The 23,133-nt window shown below is 36.2% G+C and overlaps 2 protein-coding genes across 6 annotated transcripts in view; one reads left to right on the forward strand and one right to left on the reverse strand.

The window, feature by feature from the left end:
* Positions 1-4,242: 4,242 nt before the first annotated feature.
* LOC149570343 (uncharacterized) lies at positions 4,243-4,851 on the reverse strand. The gene has a single exon (XM_089817146.1). It carries the CDS (start codon positions 4,849-4,851, stop codon positions 4,243-4,245), a length of 609 nt encoding a protein of 202 aa, XP_089673272.1.
* Positions 4,852-16,596: 11,745 nt separating this feature from the next.
* The window catches only part of LOC149570344 (coiled-coil protein (DUF572)), a 60,388-nt gene continuing 53,851 nt past the window's right edge, over positions 16,597-23,133 (forward strand). For all 5 annotated transcript variants that reach the window (XM_089822980.1, XM_089822981.1, XM_089822983.1 and 2 more), the window contains exons 1-5: positions 16,597-17,334; positions 17,487-17,621; positions 17,919-17,984; positions 18,111-18,164; positions 18,272-18,376. In XM_089822980.1, coding sequence (XP_089679106.1) covers positions 16,987-17,334; positions 17,487-17,621; positions 17,919-17,984; positions 18,111-18,164; positions 18,272-18,376 — 708 coding nt within the window. In that variant the 5' untranslated portion in view covers positions 16,597-16,986. The remainder of the gene's footprint in view (positions 17,335-17,486; positions 17,622-17,918; positions 17,985-18,110; positions 18,165-18,271; positions 18,377-23,133) is intronic.

The raw sequence follows: 23,133 nt of genomic DNA on the forward strand, positions 1-23,133 counted from the left end.
TTGTTAATGCATTAAAAGAATATGATGCATCCACAACCAAGACATATTTACAAGATCTGAATACAAACTAATATAAAAGCCAAAACTCTGGTATCATATATATAAATAAATGTTTAATTCTGATAAAGACTAACACCTATAGCACTAACATATAATATGCATGAATAAATAGGAGAAACCTGGTTCTTGAAGTTTCTTTGAGTCTCCATTGAAAATGCAATCAATATCTCCAGGTATTATGCCCTAATGACAAGGTAATACAGTGTTCCTGCAACAAGCTCCTGTAGTAAATGCCCTACTTATTCTTCCTCTTCACACTTGGCCCTTGGCCACAAATTTGGCACAATGAAGTGACTGCAATACCACCTCCAATTGGCAATAATTCAGGTGATGTTTCACACCCTCAAAATTGCTATCATTGGGAGTTTTCGTTCCCAAAGACAAATTGATTATTTGCAGGCCCTTGGCTCCACAAATACACATGCAAATGTTAATAACAAATTTGAATGCCCTCCCATGAGGCTCTCTCCTCTATTTATATTATTCTTTCCTCCCCCTCCTTCTAGAAGAATCATAAGTGTTATCTTATCGCACTATTTTGGAAGCTTCCTCCTTTTCAACAATAGATGAGTTGTGCTTCTCGACGATTCCCTAATATTAAATTAATTAAATATAAAGTCATCTTTTTAATTTTAAATTATTTAATGACTTTATAAGAAATCAATTTAATTATTTTCAGTTATCCTTCGAAGGTTGAAAGGCTAAGAAATCTATTAAGAGGCTAAAGAGATGGGGACATTACAGTCTACCCCTCTGGAAATTGCTTGTCCCCAAGCAATCTCAACTTTGGATGTTGTAGAATCTCTTCACTCTCCCATGTAGCATCCTCAATAGGTAGGTTCTTCCATTTAATCAAATATTCTCTAATGACACGACTTCTCAATTTCTTCTCTCTAAAATCTAGTATAGCCTCTAGTATCAAAATCAACTTACCCTCATCATCTAAGGGTGGTAGAACCACAGAAGGAGCCACATGATGTCCCAATTCCTTCTTGAGGCGTGATACATGGAAAATATTGTGCACTTTGCTATTTGTTGGCAACTCTAGCTCGTAAGCCACTTCACCTACACAACTAATGACCCGAAAGGGTCCATAGTATCATGGCTTGAGCTTCTCTGCACCACTCTTCTTGAGAGTAGACTATATGTAGGGTTGCGACATCAAATACACCATGTCTCCAACCTCAAAAGAGCATTCCACTCTCTTCTGATTTGCATATTGTTTTTGTTGGTTTTGTGCCTTCTGGATGTTTTCATGAAGAGCCCTCATGATATCCTCATTTTCCTGTAACATGTCTCCAGCACTAGGCACTCTACTATCACTTATCAACAAATCAAGAAAGCTAGGAGCCTTATAACCATACAAGGCCATGAATGGTGCCATCTGAATAGAAATATGGTAAGTGGTGTTGTAGTAGTACTCACAAAGGTATATCCACTTAACCCATCATTTTTGCTGCCCAGCGATATAATTTGTGAGGTACCCTACACCCATTTGTTGACTATCTTTGTCCATCCATCTATTTGAGGGTGGTAACTAGTACTCGAAGAAAGCTCGCTCCCACCCGATCTGAAAAGCTCCTTCCAGAAATTGCTCATAAACCAACTGTCTTGGTCACTAACAATGTTTTGTGGTAATCCATGCAATCTAAACACCTCACGAAAAAATAGTTCGGCAACTTGTGTGGCTGAATATGAAATAGTGACTGGAAAAAAATGTACAAACTTGGTCAAGCGATCAAGCATCACATAAACACAATCTTTGCCTTGCACCTTTGGCAACCCTATGATAAAGTCCATAGATATACATTCCCACTTCTTGTTTGGAATTGGAAGTGGCTGTAATAAACCAGTAGGATATGTATGGTTCTATTTGTTATGCTGACAAACAACACATTCTCTAACATATCGTAGAACATCAGATTTTAGACCCTTCCAAGTGAACGTCTCCCGAATCTATCAATAGGTTTTGAAATACCTAGGATGGCTTGCCAATGGTGAATCATGAAAAGACCTCAATACTGTGTTCTTCACTTTGGATCCTAGAGTCAAGAAAATCCTCCCCTTGTAAATGATAAGTTCATTAACCATCATGTACCTATTATCCTATAGTGACCCATCAATAATACTTGAAGCCCAAGAATCCTTAGCATATTCTGCCACAATCAAATGACTCCAATCCTCTGAAACCTTAGCCATAGAGCTCAAATGTGGTCGGCAAGACAAGGCATTAGTGACTATATTATGTGAACCTTTGAAAAAAGAAATGTCAAAATCATAAGATTGCAACTTGCTTACCCACTTTTGCTGACGGTCATTAAGATCTTGCTGCCCAAGGAAATGTCTCAAGCTATTATGGTCTGTTTTAACAATGAACTTACTGCCCACTAAGTATTGCCTAAACTTGGCCAATGCATGCATAATGGTCAACATTTCCTTGTCATATATATTGTAGCTCCTCTCAAGGTCCCTCAACTTTTTGCTTTCATATGCAATTGGATGTTTGTCTTGGATAAGGACATCTCCAATCCCCTCACCTGAAGCATCACATTGCAACTCAAAGGGTTTAGTGAAATCGAGCAATGCAAGCACTGGGCAAGTAGTCATAAGTCGTTTGAACATCTCAAAGCATTCCTGTGCCTCATGAGTCCAAACAAAAGCCCCTTTCTTAGTCAAATTTGTAAGTGGTGTTGCATGGCGAGAATACCCATTGACAAATCTGTGCTAGAATCCACATAAACCCAAAAATCCTCTAAGTTGTGTCAGATTCGTCGAAGTAGGCCACTCAATAATTGCCTTGACCTTATCTGGATCCATATGAACTCCTTCTACACTAATGATGTGACCTAAATACAATAATTCTATCATGCCCAAGTCACATTTTGATTGCTTGGCATATAGAGATTCCTTACCAAGAATACCCAAAACTATGTCAAGATGTGCAAGATGCTCTTCCCATGTTCAACTATAACCCAAGATATCATCAAAGAAGACTAACACAAATCGCCTCAATTGTGAATGAAATACCCTATTCATAGTAGACTGGAATGTAGCAGGGGCATTGGTTACCCCAAATAGCATAACCACAAACTCAAAATGTCCACAATGACAACGAAAAGTTGTCTTCTCAATATCTTCTTCTCTCACATGAATTTGGTGGTAACCTAATCTTAGATCAATTTTGGAGAAGTACTTGGTACCATGCAATTCATCAATCCTTGGAATGGGGTAACAGTTCTTGATTGCTCTCTTGTTAAGCATTCTATAATCAATACACATCTTTAGAGTACCATCCTTCTTTTTAACCAATACTACTAATGAAGCAAAAGGTGACTTACTCGGTCTAATATGCCCCATAGCTAGCAACTCCTTGATAGTTTTTTCTATCTCATCTTTAAGCCGCTTAGGGTGCCTATAGGGAGTGACTATAACAGGCTTAGCACCCTCCTCCAATTCAATGATGTGTTCTATCCCTCTATCTGGAGGTCTACCAGGTGGAATCTCACTAAAGACCTTATCGTGCTTGATCCTCAACTCTTGTATATCAGGATGATAAACATATTTTTGTTGCTCTTCCTATGTTGGCTTCAAAACACAACCTGCTGCCCACTCAACCATGTCACGACACAAGAGATGTTCCATTTTCCTAAGAGAAATAGTCTTGCAATTGGTGTCTCTGAGTGCTTTCAACACATGAGGTTTTCCATCCATCTCAAATCTCATTTCCATCTCACGGAGGTTGAGGGTGAATATTCCTATGTCATGTAACCATGTCATTCACAAAACCATATTTGTGTCTCCCATGTTCACCACATAAAAATATACCTTGAACTCATAGTTATTCAAGTGCATGGGAAAATTTGAAATCATTTTGTCACGCCTAAGAGTGAAACCATTAGCAACCTTAACTCGAATTCCCTCAAACTTATCAGTTTGTAAACCACGCCTCTCAACAAGCCTAGTATCAATGAAATTGTGTGTTGCACCTGTATCAAGAAGAGTAATAATCTTTTGACCAGCAAGAACCCCTCGCATCCTAAAAGACCCTTCTCACTGAATACTTGTGAGACGAGCCTCTTTAAGCTTCACTTCTTCCTCTAATTCTTCATCATGTTCTAATTTTTTTGATTCTAAATCATTAATTTTAGATTACTGGTTTGAATCAGAATCTTCAATTAGTACCTACATTGCACAATTTGACTTCCCCTTAGGTTTCATAGGGCAGTCATGGTTAATATCATATGGTCCCTTACAATAGAAGCATAGTTTCTTCTTCCTCAAATCATTAAGAGTCTCACGGTCAAGCGAAAAAGTAGACTTATCTTTAGCTTTGTCCTCCTTCTTAGGAAACTTCTTGTTGTCATGACTGGAAAATGTTCCCTTTGATGTAAACTTGCTGGTAGGGGCAGCAAACTCCATGCTTCGTGCCTTCTTCATTGCTTCCTGTAGTGAGGAAGGATCGAAAGCTTTCAACCAACCCTTCAATGGCTCCATCGATCCTTCCATGAATAAGATCACCAATCTTCTTTCACTGATATTAGGAACCATGACCGATAACTGTTGGAAGTCATTCACATAAGCATCAAGGGAACCATGCCGTTTTAGTTGTGCCAATTCACGAAAACTCACCTCAGGATCTTTGACATCAAACCTTTCAATCAACCTGTTAGTAAACTCCTCATATGTAGTGACAAGGTTGTGTCCAAGAGTGACTAACCCATGATACCACCACTTGTGAGCAGCTCCTTCAAGATGTAGTGTGGCAAATCTTATGGCATCCTCTTCAGGCATTGGTCTCAAAGAAAGATAATTATCAAGCTTTTGAACCCAAGACCTAGCTGTGCATTTGTTACTTCCATCATAGTAAGGCATAGAAATCTTACCAAGTGTTTGTTGATAGTCATTTCTTGGAGCATAGTGATCATTCCTTCCTCCTCGCCTATTCCTTTGATTCATGAATTGATCAAACATTCATGTTTCTCTCATATTAGGAGGAAGAGTGGTATCCTCCAAGTAGGCCTATCTAGCTTCATCTCCAAATGAAATAGCTAGAGTAGCATGTGGTTGTTCTTCCCTCGGTATAAAGGTGGGAAAAAGAGGCCTAGAGGCTATTCCTCTAGTGTCTTTAGCACGATTTATAGACCTTCCCTCATTATCTCCACTATGTTCTATTGTGTTTTGATTTTGAGTGGCTTGCTGATCCATTTTTGCTAATAAGCATCACAACATATCAAGCATGGTATCAAATTTCCTTTCAACTCTTGCATCCCTATTTTCTTCTTCTGCCATATTTTGAACTGTTTTGCTGGTATCTCTTTCTCTTAATGCTTTTGAGGACATATCCCCTTCAACTTGTGGATTCTGATATTGTTGTTTCCATTGTTCCTTGTTATAACATCTAATTTCTCTCTCACTCATCTATTATTTGACTAATCACAGGATGACAGGATGAAGGCTCTGATACCACTGTAATGAGCCTTGCTCAAACTGGTCACAAATTACCCTAATTTTCTACTTTTAATAAATGGTTGCAAGATCCACAATGAATGTAATTCTTTCTTTCATTTGTTAATGCACTAAAAGAATATGATGCATCCACAACCAAGACATCTTTACAAGATCTGAATACAAACTAATACAAAAGCCAAAACTTTGGTATCATATATATAAATAAATGCTTAATTCTGATAAAGAATAACACCTATAGCACCAACATATAATATGCATGAATAAATAGGAGAAACCTGGTTCTTGAAGTTGCTTGGAGTCTCCACGGACAATGCAATCAATATCTCCAGGTATTATGCCCTAATGACAAGGTAATACAGTGTTCCTGTAGCAAATGCCCTACTTATTCTTCCTCTTCAAACTTGACCCTTGGTAATAGATTCAGCACAATGAAGTGACTGCAATACCACCTCTAATTGGCAATAATTCAGGAGATGTTTCACACCCTCAAAATTGCTATCATTGGGAGTTTTTGTTCCCAAAGACAAATTGATTATTTGCAGGCCCTTGGCTCCACAAATACACATGCAAATGCTAATAACAAATCTAAATGCCCTCCCACGAGTCTCTCTCCTCTATTTATATTATTCTTGCCCCCCCCCCCCCCCCCCCCGCCCCCCCCCTTCTAGAAGAATCATAAGTGTTATCTTATTGCACTATTCTGGAAGCTTCCTCCTTTTCAACAATAGATGGGTTGTGCTTCTCAACAATTCCCTATTATTAAATTAATTAAATATAAAGTCATCTTTTTAATTTTAAATTATTTAATGACTTTATAAGAAACCAATTTAATTATTTCCAGTTAACCTTCGAAGGTCAAAATGCTAAGAAATCCATTGAGAGGCTATAGAGACGGGGACATTACAATTTGAGTCTTTTGATGATATAGGTTCTTGTCTTGTAGCACATGCAGATTTAGTAAGAAGACTTTGGCATGAGCATTTGGGCCATGTCAATTACAAATGTCTTTAGTAGATGAGCACACAGGCACTTGTTCTTGGGCTTCCCCAGATTTCCTACACATACGATGTTTTTCAAGTTTGTGCTCTTGGTAAACAACCTAGGGATCCTCTTCCACATGGACGAGACACCTTTTATTTGGCACCATTGGAGTTGATTCATAGTGACCTCATGTCATTTCCCACTCCTTTTTCTGGTGCCAGATATGTGCTTACTTTCATTGATGACTTCTCCAGATGCACATGGGTCTACTTTTTGAAGTACAAGTTTGATGTCTTTGATTCATTTTGAGTCTTCAAGACATTTGTAGAGAAGCAGTTTGGTCTTTCTATTCAGTGGATATGCACAGATAATGGGGGGCAGTATGTGAACCAAGCTTTCGAGGATTTTTTCTCTAAACATGGTCTTCAATATTAGTTTTTAGTGTCCTACACCCCTCAATAGAATGGTGTCGCAGAGAGAAAGAACAAAACACTTCGGGAGATGACTAATTTTTAGGTCCATGGATTTGTCTTTTTGGGCAAAGGCAGTCAATTGTGCCAACTATATTTAGAATTCGATGCCTCACAAAGTTGATCGACATATGACTCTTGAGGAGGCTTGGTCTTATGTCAAGCCTGATGTATCTTCATTCTGAGTTTTTGGTAGTGAAGCATGGGCATTTGTACCAGATGCTTTGAGGAGAGCAATGGAGTGGAAGAGCTGACACCTCATTTTTTTTGGCTACTACAAGGATGTTAAGGCCTATAGATTGTTTGATCCTAATTCTAGAGAGGTTCTATTTTGATGGGATGTTTGGTTTGATGAGTGCCTTCCTACAATAGATACCCTATCTCCAGAGTCTACTTCACTTACTACTACTCCCTCATCCTTTCCAATCTCTTTTCTAGATGACAAGGATGATGATCTTGGTGATACCCATTTACCTTTTCCATAGGATCCTCCCCAAATGCCTAAATGGGCTCGAGCTATAGTTGAGGCTGCAGGATCTCTAACTGGTGACCCTTCGACTTCCTGGTCGCACCCAGTCTAGTCTTCTTAATCATGCTATTTGTGATGATCTTAGTCATGCTATTTGTGATGATCCTCAAACATTTGCAATAGTGACAGGACATTCTGAGTGGGACAATGCAATGGAGGAGGAGTATTTCCCTTTGATGAAGAATCATACTTGGGATCTTTGTTCTCTTCCTAAGGTAAGAAAGTTAGTGTGATGCAAATGGTTGTATTGTACTAAGTTTTTTGTTGATGTTTCTATTGATAAGCATAAGGCATGCCTTGTTGCGAAGGGTTTTTCACAAATTTAGGGTATTGATTACATTGAGACATTTGCCCTTGTCGCCAAGATGAACTCTATACGCCTTGTCTTATCCCACACATCTTCTCAAGGATGGCCCATTTTTCAGATGGATGTGAAGAGTGCATTCTTGCACGGTGATCTTACCTGAGGAGATTTAGATGGAGCAACCTTAGGGATTTGTGCAGGATTCCTCCATGGTTTTCAAACTTTGACGCTCATTGTATTGTCTCAAATAGGCCCCTTAGGCTTGGTATGAGAAGATGGACTCCTTTTTTCTTTCTACAAGCTTCACACGATGCCATTCCAATCCTACAATCTACATTCAGCATCTTGAGGCTGAGGTTTTGATCCTTGTGCTATATGTTGATGATCTCCTTCTCACAGGTTGCTCATCTTCTATGACTCAAGATGTTCAGCGAGCCTTGATGGACCAATTTGAGATGATTGATCTTGGTCTGTTACGCTATTTTCTTGGTCTATAGATTGTTCAGTCCTCTGCTAGAATCTTTGTTTACCAGCATAAGTATGCTCTTGACATGCTTCGACACTTTGCATTGTTTGACTGCAAGCCTGCTCCCACACCTTTTTAGTTAGGTGTTACTTTGTCTACTTCTTGCACTTCACCTTCAATGGATTCCACTTTGTACCAGTAGTTGGTTGGCAACTTGTTGTACCTGACACGCATGCATCCTAATCTCTCCTTTGCAGTTGGTCTTGTCTCTCAGTTTTCAGATGAGCCTCATGAGAGTCATTGGTAAGCTGCCAAGTGTATTTTGAGATACATTGAGGTCACCCTTATTTATGCATTCATTACACATCAGGGACTCCTCACATTGTTTGCTACACTGATTCAGATTGGGCTGGTGATGTTGATGATTAGAAGTATACTTCTGGCTTTGTTTTTTTGTCTTGGCTCTGGTCCTATCACATGGTCATGAAAGAAGTAGCATGCTCATGCACTTTAATCTATAGAGGTTGAGTATCGAGCAACAATTCTTGCTAGTCAGGATATTTTATGGCTTTGATAATTGATGACTGAGTTTGGTTTTCCTCCTGATCGTCCCACTATTTTGTGGTGGGATAATTAGAGTGCTATTCATATTTCATGCAACTTGGTGGAACATCAACACACTAAACACATTGAACTTCATATGCATTTCATCTATCAAATGATCCAAGATGGTGTTCTCTCTTTGGAGTACATTCCCACTGATGCGTACGTTGTTGACATCTTCACCAAGTCATTTGCACCGCCTTGCTATCTTTAGTTGCGGTCTATGCTTGGGGTTACGAAAGTTGTCCTTGGGGGGTCTTGTTGAGGCCTTCCTTCCTTCATGTTTTTCTAACATGTTTGTTCTATCTCTTTTTGGACAGGAGTTTTTCCCATTGGGTTTTCTCCTTTATCTCTAGTTTACAGAGATTTCCTTGTTTTGGGTACCTGATTAAGCTTTGTTGCCGGGACCCATTTTCCTACTTTCATAGCTTTGCTAGGTTAGCTTACCTCCTAAGCTTCTCTTAAGGGGGGGTGTTAGAGTAATTATTTATTTACGCTTATTAATTAGATCATGTTGATTTAATTAATTAAGTCATATATTACTCTAGTCTACTTAAGCTATCTCTTAGGTGCATATAATTAATATTTTATATTAATTATAATGTGCAACTTAGGTTTATTTCCCTTTAGGGTTTTGTTCACCTTTAAGGTTGAACTCTTGTATTTTTTGCTTACAATCTTGGAATACATTTTTGCTCTCACACCATTGAGATTTTCCAAGCTTTACTTTTTCCCTCTTTGGTTTCTCTTTAGTACTGGTTATTTGCATGTAGGTGTTCTTGGCGATCTGTGAAGTTAGTTTTCACAACTTCTACAAATTCAATCTCTAGAGATTTTGTTTACTCTGAGTATTTTGTCATGTTGTGATTGTAGGAATGCCCCTCAACATAATTATTAAAAAAAAAAAAAAAACACTCAAGCTAATCTCATCCTTTTAACCAACTATTTAAAAAAAAATTCTTCCCTACTTTGTAAATTTAGAAGATTTTTAAATAATAGATTCCATTCCATTTTATATTTTATTTCATATGATTTTAATAAGATGATAATATTAGATTTACAAGTAGGAGATTTTTTTCACAACAAGTCAAATTTTGATATTGCTATTAGAATAAAATCATGTAGTTTCTTTAGTCAAACTCATTGGCCCATGTAGTTACTTAGGAATTAACCTACTAACATTACCTTTCAAAAAGTCCCAATGTTTCACATGTGTGAGCATCACCTAGATGCAATGAATGCTAGCGTTCTATGCATTCTCATGAGAGATGAGTTTGTGTGTACCACTACTCATGAAATATGGGTCAATGAGTTTGACTTAAAAAATCACACTTGTATCTTGATACCTTTATCATTGTAATCTTTTAAATTAAGCAAAAATAATGAACTATAATTTGTTGGACGAATCAAATAACTTAGATGTGGTGAGGGGGAGACAAACCAGTTATTCCACACTTATAAAAAACTTTTCCATCTATTTGTAAAAACTTAACATACATCTACAACTACTTAAGATCTTTTGGTTAAAGTACAACAACACACCATTAAAAGATAAGCATGAAAGTATATGTACACTGACATAATGAACATTGGATTCTGTATGGAAAACCCAACTGAGAGAAACCTTATAGATGCTAATTGTCATGAAATGATAACAAAACTAAGTAAGGTGATTTAATACAACAAGGATAACTATTGAAAAGGGGTAATGCTAATAGGAAAATTTCTTGAGTAAAAAATACACCTCAAATACAAAAAGGCTCATTACCAACACAACAAGACTCATTGTCGATACAAAATCAAAATAGACTATAATATTAGGATTCCATAATTTTAGTTAAGAACTGACTGCACATGCTCGATCAACTATATGAGTAGATTCACATTTCCATTAGACAATCAACATTGCTTCACACATGCATCATGCATACATATTCATCCTCACTCTTCACACTATTATGCATTCAAATGCACACTTACACCATACATTCTCTACACTCTTGAATACAAAAAGATCTTCTTTATTTATACCAGTATTCAAGACTACATCAGTTAACTAGAATAATAAGATATGCGATACCACCAATGCACAATTACATGCACAATTACAATTGTTACATTTAATTACAAGCATTGGACCTAAATTTGGGGAACACATCACCACATCATGTTATTACATAATAAATCACACATAACATATAGCTAGATTTAGTACAACTACCAATATAGTGTAGGAACATTACAATTGAGTCCAAAAGATGGAAGCTTATGATCATCGTATAAACTAATGACCCTAGTTATCATTTAAGTGAAGTTGGATACTAGGAATTGTTAGAGTAATTAGATATTTCCTAATTAACTCTAGCGATATTTCCTAATTAACTCTAGTTGCTTAAGCTAAACTTTAGGCATCTAATAATTAATTCTTTTATTAATTATTTTGATGCACCTTGGGTTAGACCTTTTTAGGGTTTCAATCTCCTCTAATAACGACGATCTCTCATTGTAATTTTTTTTGTGATTGAGAACTGAGATTTATTAGCTTTTGATTATAACAATCTACTTTTTTGCTCATCAAGAATGTCTCATCTATGGATCTGGCAATTTCTACCTCCATAACTTTTTGCTTCTCTCTTCTATAACAGATGTTTGCATGTAGGTGATTCTTGGGAGCTATGGAGTTGATCTTTCATCAACTTCAACATGGTATCAGAGCTCCAGATCTTCATGCCCTTATTCTATTCGTGAGAAATTTGGCACCAATTTTTAGATTTGAGTTTTTCTCTTTTAGAGAGTTTCAGTTTTTAGAAGCTTTTTGTATTATATCTAGGGGCACCTATTTTTTGGAGCATTGTGAGCCCAAATAGACATCATCGTTGAGCTCAGAGCACTCGAAAACTCCCATTTCAATATAAAATGCGTCCAATTTGGATGTTGTTGAAATCTAAGGCAAAAGTTTTTTGCACTTAGGTCATTTTGAACTAGGCACAAATATCAAGAGGACAATTTTTTTTAAATGCAGGGATGAATGTTTTTTTTAATAAAAAACATCATTGGAAAGGTTATTTTTTGGGCATTGTGGGCCTTTGTACTTGTAACTGTGTATGTGGGTACAACGTGCATGGAAGCTTGGACCCCCACACTATCCAAGGCTTGTGATGTGATGACTTATGGGATTCCAAATAGGCTTTTGCAATAGGAAGACTTACATAAACAAATTTGGAGAAAATACGTTTTTTGAACATGCAAAGGTTTTTTTTACAAAAAACTTCAGTGACCTTATTTTTTGGTTTCAAATCAAGCCTTAGGTGATCCCAATTTTCACTGCCTGAGATGCATTGATTTATTTTTTGGGCCTCTAATTCTGGTCCCATCGCCACTAACCTCACCCCACACACTATTTGTCCATCATTTATGCCAGAAGTTGATCACATGGCCCTTGGTATCTACATTTTCTAGTGGTATGCTAGTTTTATTTTTCATGCATCCTCTCTTTGGACTCCCTATGCATTGGTTTGATGATGGCATTGAATGTAAAGGATGTGTTCCATTGGAAGGGCACTCCTATATATCTTGCAACCGTTCTCGAGTATCTTGCTACCAAGGTGCTTGAGTTGGCTGATAATGTCGTACATGACAACAATAAGACTAGGATTGTGCCTCGACATATTCAATTGGCTATGAGGAACGATGAAGAGCATAACAAGCTTCTTGGAGTTGTTACCATTGTCAATGAACGTGTTCATCCCAATTTTCACAATATTCTCTTGCCTTGAGCCTATCGCTATTTCCTCCATCGCTTTGGTTGGTGTAAGTTGACATAAAGCATGCCTCCAAGTCAGTGAGAGTTTCTCTTTTCTAGGCATAGAATGGGCCTTGGATCCCATGTCACCTCTTCTTTGGTGATAATTTTGTGGGCCCCCATTCTCTCCTACCCCTTGTATTTGTAGAATTCTTTTGGAGATGGGCAGATTTTGATATTTAGCCCCAAGCCTTTGGTTGGGAATAGCCACATCAGTGAATTTTTTGGGCTTTGGATGCCTTTTCTTTGGAGAGACTCCATGCACCACCACGCCATGCACCTTAGATTGTGGACATGGATGTTTCAATATTGAAACTTTTGCATGGCCCTTTTTAATGCAATAAACATGGTCTCCCAATCCCTCGATTTAAGGTAGTTAATGTTTTTTATTGGACCCATGTTTTTTCAAAGGCAATTGTTGTCCTTGTTTACCACGTCCTCCACTTCTTATGATGTTGACTCATCTGCACATGCCTCTTTGTCTGATAGGCATTCAAGTGGATTTTATGCATTTTTCAGGGTGGATTTAGGCAACCTTTTTTGGGATCATATGCTGGCAGTATTTGGAAATCTGACTTTCCATCACATGGTGTGCATATTAATGGATATTTGTTGTTTGTGATTGGGTGGTATTTTTCAATTTGGACCTCCAACCACTTTCATGGACATCTTGGCTTTAAACATGTGGCATCATCATGGCCGCCGATTTTTTTTACCAACTTTGGCTCTTTGCTACTGGGTAATTTTTCTGCCAACAAATCTCTTTTTGACACGTGGCACATGCTTGTTGGCCACTAGATTTTTCTTTTGACATTGGCTCTTTGTCTAACATTGTGTTTCTGGTGGTTGGATTTTTTTTTGACAAGGGTCATTTTTTAGGCATTTCTTTTGCCTCGACAATTGTTTGACCGTCAAATTTGGGCTCGATACTTGCTAATGTCAGCACCGCATTAGTATTGCATCAACGTTTCTGTCACCTCCTCGGGCTCTATTTTGACCTACCTTCATGTTTTTGCTCATATCTCGAGCATACAAACTTTATTTTCTGAAAATGAGATATTGTCGAAAAGCTAGTTCTGAGCTCGTCACAATGGTGCAAGTGTTTTTTTAGTTTTGATGCTTTTTTGATGGCTTTTCTACTGTTAAAGTCTAGAGTTTCTTTTTGCACTCCGAGAGACATATCTTGAGCATCAGATCTCTTATTTGGAATTTTTTTATATTGTTAGAAATCTCTTTTTGTGCTCTTTCCAGTGATGTTGGTTGTTTTTCTAGATTTTGCTCTAGGCACATTCTATTCAGTCTTCTACATTTTAGCATTATGGTGGATAATTTGGTTGTTTCAGGTTTGGGGATCGATTCCTTTGCTTCAGATGATTCGTCATGACTTGTACTATCTTTTGTATCAGTCTTATGTCTCTTCTAGTCTATTTAGACACCATTTGTATGTATTCTTGCAAACACACTGAGCAAAAGTGCCATACTGCATCTCTATTTTCGTTTTAGTCGTTTGCCTTGTTTTGCCTTCTGATTCAAGTAGTGTCATTTAAGGACATACATATTACTGTATTCTTGGGATTCATTATGTCTTGTGCCTTATTGTACATGCACTACTCATGATAAAGTGCCATGGGGGGTTGATGTTTTGCCTTTGTTTGCCATCTTTCTTTGTCCAGTGAGTGTCCCTTCCATGACATTAACCTCATGACGTATCAAAGATTGATCACCTCATTACATGTGCATATGTACTCTTTTGTGCATCTTGATCATGGTTCCTTGACATGCAATTCTTTTGGCCCACTTTCTAGTTGCCTGCCACCTCACCCTTGTCTGCATTAGGGGGGTTCTTCTGTTGTTTCTCATGCTTCCTTGGTTCGATTGATCAATGCTTCAAGCTTTGGTGTTTCATGCCATATGTATCTTCAATTTCAATTATTTGCCTTTGTGTGCCTCCTGATTTGATGCAGATTACAATCTTCTCTACTTGGTCATGTTCTATTTCAGTGGAGGCTCTTTGGATCAATAGTTACTTTTGATAGAGCTTTGCAACTTCTACATGCATTAGTGGTGTTCTTCATGATCATCTTTTGTTCCTATCTTTTGGGACATTCCCTAGTTTGGAGGCTTCTTTAGTCCTTCACTAGTTCTTTTCAACATTATTTCCATCTCTTTTTGGAGTAGGGTTTTTCCCATATGGTTTTCTCTATTTCTCTCTTCTCAAAGATTTGGTTGTGCTTGGGTACCTCATCAGGCTTTGATTGTCGTGACCCAAATCTTCTTTCAGTAGTAGTTTCTAAGTTTTTAGCTACTCCCTGAGTTTATCTTAAGGGGGGGTGTTAGAGTAATTAGATATTTCCTAATTAACTCTACTTGCTTAAGCTAAACTTCATGCATCTAATAATTAATTCTTTTATTAATTATTTTGATGCAACCTAGGTTAGACCTTTTTAGGGTTTCAATCTCTTTTATAAGGATGATCTCTCATTATATTTTTTTTTTGTAATTAAGAACTGAGATTTATTCACTTTTGATTATAACAATCTACTTTTTTGCTCATCAAGAATGTCTCATCTATTGATCTAGCAATTTTTGCCTCCATAACGTTTTGCTTCTCTCTTCTATAACAAGTGTTTGCATGCAAGTGATTCTTAAGAGTTGTGGGGTTGATCTTTCATCAACTTCAACAGGAATAAATGCGGCCAAATACTAAGACAAAGTTGTTGATCAACACTAATCCCAAACATGAGAGTTTGATTAACCATCCAAGAACTAACAAATGTACTGATAGACATAACTAAAAGAACTAGGTACACATGTTCATCAACTATATGAAATGGAAATGTTATTTATCAAATACACTCTTGCCGATGACCAAAAGAGTTGTATTAGGAATATGCACCAAGAACTGATATAGGAAATCAAATACATATTGACCAACTAAACAAAAGATGCATGATGTATTCATTCTGAGAAATTCTTATGTCAAGTTGTCCACAACAATGTCACTCAACCAAGTGATAAATATTAATACATGTCACATGACAACCAGAACCAAATGGATGGTTTTGACATCAATGACAATCAATGCCAACACTAATACACCAAGTCTAACAATCTCCTTGTTTGATATTCATTAAAAAACTTTAAAAATAAAAAGAAAATAACAAAAAACTGAAATGTGTAGAACCCCTTTGAATAGATGAAATCTTTTTCTCTATCATCCAAACTTCTTCCCCCTTTGCCATAAAAACCCCTTTGAGATGAAATCTCTTGGATTAATTAAAGAAATTAAAGTTAACAATAATAACAATTTTTAAAATCTAAAATAACAAAGATGCAATACATTTAGTTCCTACCGATAGTAGTTTAGTAGTTTTGATTTGTGTCGCCAGTTCAATAAAAAGAAATAATATTAATGTAAAGTGTTGTTTAACAATTAAAATAAATGTTAGAGATTTCTTTAGGAAAAAAAATGTTTTAAAAATTTCTCATTAACTTTACCAAATATTGAGGATAGATTTATTTTAAGAACAATAATTCTTTTAGATTATAAAAAAATTAAATTGGGGTAGATTTGTGAATAATTTCAAATATAATATATATATTAAAATTTTATAGCTGCAAAAAGTAATTGAAGAATAAACTATTCTGATTGAACAAACATATGAAAAAATTGTACTAGTATAAAACAATCAATCATAGTGCCAACACATATATTTGTTAATTAATTTTAATGCAATAAATAACTTTATAGCTCAAAAAGTTCTAATTAACTTGAAGTGCATTGGATAAAATTAACTTTGTATTAAAAATTACAAAACATTATAAATAAACCAAATTTTCGAGAAAATTAACTTTGTATTAAAAATTCCAAAACATTATAAATAAAACAAATTTTAAAATAAGAGGAAAAATGGGGATGAAAAAACACAGGCGGAAATTAACCAAAACTGTCATATATGCAATCGTCGCGGCTTGCGAAAGCTTCCACTGGTTCATCGTGGATTCATGCGATGATATATTTCTGCGCAGGCTTCTAGGGTTGGAGTTGTTGGGTTCCATAGCTACGGTGCCAAGGATCTTCAAGTTCATATTGCTGTCACGGGATATTAGAGGGCGAGAGTTATTACTGATATTACCATCTTGCTGCAGCCTGTGCCATAATTCAGATTTCTGGGCAAAGGGTGTTTCCAGAAGTGTTCTGGGAGCCCATACAGTTTCCAGTAATTTGCAGATTTAGCGGAAGAGAACATTTGAAAATCTAAGGAGAAGTGCAGATTCTGGGGATTTTAGTAAGCCAAAACAATGGGAGAAAGAAAGGTATTGAACAAATACTATCCTCCAGATTTTGACCCCTCCCAAATACCGAGAAGAAGACAGCCCAAGAACCAACAGATAAAAGTGCGTATGATGCTTCCCATGAGTATCCGCTGCAATACTTGTGGGAATTATATTTACAAGGGTACAAAGTTCAATTCTCGCAAAGAGGATGTTGTTGGCGAGACATATTTAGGCATCCAAATCTTCAGATTCTACTTCAAATGTACGAAGTGTTCAGCCGAACTCACCATGAAGACGGATCCCGAGAATTCAGATTATATTGTGGAGTCAGGTGCGATGCGGAACTTTGAACCTTGGCGTGCTGAAGATGAGGTAATTAAGATCCATTCATATGTTAATTGCTTTATTTTTGTGGTTCCATTTTTAAGTCCTTCAAAAAATTCAAAATTAGCGTTAGGATTATTTCCTCATTCAATCGAAGTTATACGAACAATCCATTATTTACTAATGCTTTTACATTCCAGGAAGTAGATAAGGAAAAGAAGAAGAGAGATGCAGAGGAGATGGGTGATGCAATGAAGTCACTGGAAAATCGTACCCTAGATTCCAAAAGAGAAATGGATATACTTGCTGCCCTTGATGAAATGAAATCTATGAGGGTAGGATTCACTCAATGTGTTTATATTTTACTATTCATCCTTTTCTTTTTGCAGAGTGGTGTCATTATCTTATCGAGGCTTTCAAATAGTCAAATAACATATAGATCATAAGCAGTTTCAACATAGGAGATTAAATGTTCCATTGGTGAAATCATAGAAATTTAGAATTTTAAGCCCCCACGGCTTTGAATTGGTAATTTGTGATTTATTTAGGGGTGTATCTTGCATATTACCTAATTTGTCTGCGTTTTGTGGGAATTGGACATTTACTTTAATGTTCTTTTCAATTCATTTCAGGCAAGGCATGCAACCATTACTACGGATGCAATGCTGGAGGCTCTGCGACATACGACGGAAGAAAAGGTGTAGGTCTTTTGTGTATAATGTTTCAATGATTATATGCCGATTATATTACAAAATTTATTACAGACTTGGAAGTTGCCAATTCTATCAAATCTGCTGATATGTTGATTGCTATTGTTTTTGCAGGAAAAGAAACTGGAAGAAGAAGATGAAGCCCTTATCAAGTCTTTATTTCTTCAGGTTGGAATCTTGAATAATCCTATTGATATGTATGATTTGCAGACAACTTTTTTTGTTTCTTCTCGATTCAGAATTAACAAGAGTTAAATTAACATATATTTTGATAGGATTCCAAAAATTTTGTACGAAGGATTAATGATGAAGATGAAGAGGATGAATATGATATTGGATACACGCCAAAGTTGGGAACGGAAAACACCAATGAACTCAAGGTAAACTTATTACTTTCTCTTTCTGTTAAAAGCAGATACTATGGCGATGCAATACCTGGCTCAAATCAAACACTTATTCAAACCTACTGCAAATAGTTTTTGTTCAGAGCTTTATCCAACTTGACAAATTCTTCAAACATTGCTTAGCATAGAAGCTGATAAATCTTTCTATGTTTTGGAGACTAAAGACATTTGGTAATCAACAGAATGAGGTGTTGACAAAATTGACATTTTCATTCCCTGTATATTGAATTCTAAATGAATGAATTTTCACTAAAGATGTACGATGAAATTCTTTGTTCTGAGTCTGAGCCAATCTTACATGGGTAGGGTCTATGCTTCTCAGGTCAAATGGGCATCTGCCAAATTATTAAATACACGTACTATCTGCTGCATCCTTTAGATGGTCTATCAGATTTCTATTAAGCATTGCTAGAGCTTAGAGAGTTTTGAAGACTCCTTCAGTAAAAAGCAACATCTGACTTGTAGAAGCCAGACTTGAACATGGAAGTTTAACACCATTGGAAACATTTTAACCTATTTTTTGATAATTTAAAAATTGAGCAAGGGTCATGCTAAGGGTAATGGGAACTCGAGGCTGAGAAATGATATGGTAGGGAATACATAAAACAAATGGAAAAAGTGTTGGAAGCAAAAAACAATAGTTGCAATTGTTAGGATTAAACTTCAGACAGAAATAACAGTTACATGCAAATGTAACCAATATCAGAAAATAATAGATCACACAAAAAAGAACACAAGACACCAAGATTTAACCTGGTTCACCCAATCCCTGGGCTACGTCCACCAAACAGCAAGTCCGATATTATTACGATCCAGTGATTAGAACTTGATTACAATCCATAATCCCTTACAGCTCAATACTGCTGCAAGAACCATTTTTCACATCACCTATTATGAAACAATCCCTAACCCTAAGCCCTTTTATACAAGTATTTTTACCACTTTAGGGTTATAATTAATAATTGCATGTCACCCCAAATCCTGATATAATAGGGCCAAAAAAATAAATAAAATTTTCGTGGCGATGCCCCGAACCCCAAAGAATTTATGAAGTATGTACAGTACTTTCCTGATCAGTCACTACAAACTAACAGCAATCACGTTTTAAAAAAAATTGGTTTACAGTCCTAAGTTTCATCAAATCAAAATTGAAATAGTATTTGACTACTTGTACTTTTTATACAAGATATCATTTTTGCTTGACATTTGTTGTACCCATAGTAACATGGGGCGCGTCCCCTACCTTTTTGCCACACTTCACGGAGACGATGATGGACCAAGGATTTGGGGACTCCATTCCCCCATCACCAGTGATACCACCAGATTCTGCCACCTGCGTTGAGGATGAGGGGACGTCCCAATGTTGACTATTTGTTGATTTGACTATTTATGTTCAATCTTCCGAGTTCCAATTCAATGTAATGTTCAAGTATTTAGTCTTTTACATCTTTATATCTTATATTGCAATACATCTTTTCATCACTACCATTTTAACTACCATATGTATAGTATATACAATTGCCACCATCCCCCACCATTGCCCCCTTATTGTCTCCCCACTGCTCCCAAGTTAAGGCCCTTCTAACCCCCTATGGTGGAAACTTGTCCCCCCATCCACTAGGGTGGTGTAACTATGGTTTTACCCATGTGAAACTTCCATTCCATTAGTTGAACAATGAACGTGAAATGTCTTGAACTTGATATTTATAATGTTTTGAATCATTGATGTTGAAGTTGATTGAATTATACGATGGTGTGATCACTATGATTACCTGTTTAACTATTTATGGTGTTTTTGGAGTTGTAAATGTATTTACGCTACTATGCTACATTCTAATTTAAACTTGTGTTTCATAAATGTGTGTGTGTATATATATATATATATATATATATATATATATATATATATATATATATATATATATATATATATAATTTTTACATGTTTTTGTACTGACACACCCAAACCCCTTTCCAAAATTTTTATGAACTTGCGAACTGATTCTCGAACTCCAAACTTGGAACCAAACCCGAACTGACAACTTAGCTTTTATGCCATTTGAGGATTCTCGTGCAAATTCTTTGTTTTGAAGTTAGATAGACCATTAAGGGGGAGTATTAGAGTGAAATCACTCTAATTTGTTTTATCTCTCTTCCATAGATTTACTTCTATTTCTAATTGTCACTCTTCTTCTATTATTCTGTGAGGCCTCACCCCGACCCATCCTAACACCAATGATACATTATTATTTTGATACTCACGACTCGATATGTCAGAACACTATTGATGCACTGAACATTATTATGCTATTTATGATGTGTGATGCTTTACTTTCAGATATTTGATTTCGTCATTTAATGTTTTATGAACATGTATGATGATGAAATGAATGAATGCAAAACTAATACTTTGAATTTTCCAATTTTAATGAATAGAATAAGATAAACAATTGAATTGTACAAAAATGGATGCTTTAAATTACATGAATTTCTTGATGCGTATATATATATACACACACACACACACATGTGTTTCTTGAACTATAGATGTGTGTAACGAGTGTGTAGGAAATTTAGTCGGGAAATCCAATGGAAAGATGGAACTGAACCCCTTGTCTATTTTGTGTTATCTTTTCATTATCTATCTTTAAAGGTTGTTATTTGGTCTTATTATTCTCCTAGCTTTTATTTGTTCCTATTAAGTTTAAGGCTTAAAAATATTAAATTTAAGTACCCTAAGGGTAAGGGTATGGGTTGGGAGTACTATCCACCCCTTAAGCTCCCTTGGTTGACTTTTAGGGGCACTCAAAAACCTTATTTTTGGTTGATTGCGAAAATTGAATAACTCCTCCATGAGTTGGTGACTCAAACTCCATCTTGAGGTTACTTGAAGTCTAGTTGAGTTAAGGATCATACTTAGAGGCATTTTGGAGTAGTTTTGGGGTTGTTACCCAATCTCTAGTTTTGGAGAAAGTTGGAAGATTGAAGGAAGAAAAAGGAAAAGCTCTTCTCAAACCACCATTTTGCCATAACTCTTTTGGTGAAGGTAGGAGTTCTTCATTTCTTTGAATTGTTTTCTTTATTTGTCATGCTTGAATCTTACTTGAATCATGCATAAGGCATTGTGTTGTTTTTGTATTGCTTGCTTGTGTGTTGGGGATTGGTTTGGAGGGATCTTAACTTGTTTTTCTTTTGATGTTATTCTCATGCTTGCTTTGATGTTTTGTGTTTTGAGGGGATTTTATAGGGATTGTTTTGGCATCACTCACTCTTGGATAGAGAAGAAGTGGTCATGTATGGGGGAAAGGCTTTAGTTGGACCTCAATAGTGTAGAGTCTCCTCTCATGGTGAGAGGAGGGAAAGAGGGTAGGGTGTATGGGCTCCTACTTGTCATCCTATACCTTGTATGAAAGATTGAATTCTTGAAGAAGAGAAGGAATGAACACTCTTGTTATATTGGCCCTGAAAGGGCAATTGTAGAAGAACGGAAGTTGTTGAATTTTAGCTCCGAAAAGGCTATGTTATGGTATGGTGATTGACATCTCCTATTGAGAAAATTCACTTCCCTCTATTTTGGTTCATTGTTGAACCTATTGTGCAAAACTGGGTTGGGAATGCATGCTTGAATTGTTCACCTTATTGTGTTGTTTTACCTCTATGTTGATTCTTGTCTCCCTCATGGTTTCTTTGATACATTGAAGACTTTGGTAAAGATCTCTTGTGAAAGCCCTTGAAGAGAATTCAATTGAATTGTAATATTTGTAAATTTGTATTTTAAACTTTGATGGATTGGCAAAGACTTCGGGTTTTCTTACTGGTTCTTTCTCGATGGAGCCTTGAACCAGGATGAATAATAGAAAAAGATTATGAAAACCTCCTTGTATTGCTCTTATGTGATTTCAAATTATGCATGTGTATGTGAGAAAATAGAAGAATAGATAATGTCTTTGAATTATGAATTTTCAAGTTTTCAATTATGTTAATGAGAAGCAATTTGATATGTTGAAGTTTCCAATTCAATGTTTAAGTATTAAGAAGAGATTAAAAAAAATCCTACATTGTGATCACAAAGTTAACTCTCTCATTGTTAAATTTCATTATTGACACAATCAAATTTGATTAAGAATTATGCATCACCTTGAATTCTGAATATAAAAGAACATATATCTTGCTATGTGATAATTTATAAAACATAAATTATAGGAGGAAAGACAAAAAGATCATAACCTTACACATCCCCTTGTATTAATACGCTTGTTAAGTACAAATCAATGTTATCACAAGGATAGAGACCACTAATTTCATAACAACATTACATTATAGCTTAATAAGAAAATTCTTACTTAGAAAAAAAAAGAACACCTCCAGGAGCAAATTTGCTCTCTGGAGTTTGTATGAGAATTGCAAAATTTTGACCCAAAGGCAACAGAGCATATTCTTGCTTGATGCCTTTCAAAATAAAAATAATAATAAAAGAAAATCTTTTACCAAATTCGTTGACACAAATAGACATTATAAAATTAAATTTTAGTGGCAATAGTTATTCATGCTAACATATCCTACCCAAAATCTACCTAATAAACTTTTTAAAGTTAATGCCCCCCTCCCTTTTTCCCCTTGTTTATTTTCCTATTTGAATGGCCAGGCGTGGGCCTCACCCACCCCCCTGCCTCATGTGTACGTGTGCCAGACGATGGCCTTGTCCTTGCAAATGGGAAGCAAGGAAAGATACT

The sequence above is a fragment of the Cupressus sempervirens genome, chromosome 3, assembly GCF_028749045.1.
Source record: "Cupressus sempervirens isolate cs-2001-9-10 chromosome 3, ASM2874904v1, whole genome shotgun sequence".
In the NCBI taxonomy this organism is placed as follows: domain Eukaryota; kingdom Viridiplantae; phylum Streptophyta; class Pinopsida; order Cupressales; family Cupressaceae; genus Cupressus; species Cupressus sempervirens.

Bases quoted from the DNA above. Each gene is read 5' to 3' on its own strand.
- LOC149570343 (XM_089817146.1), bottom strand. From the start codon at position 4,851: ATGCCTGAAGAGGATGCCATAAGATTTGCCACACTACATCTTGAAGGA.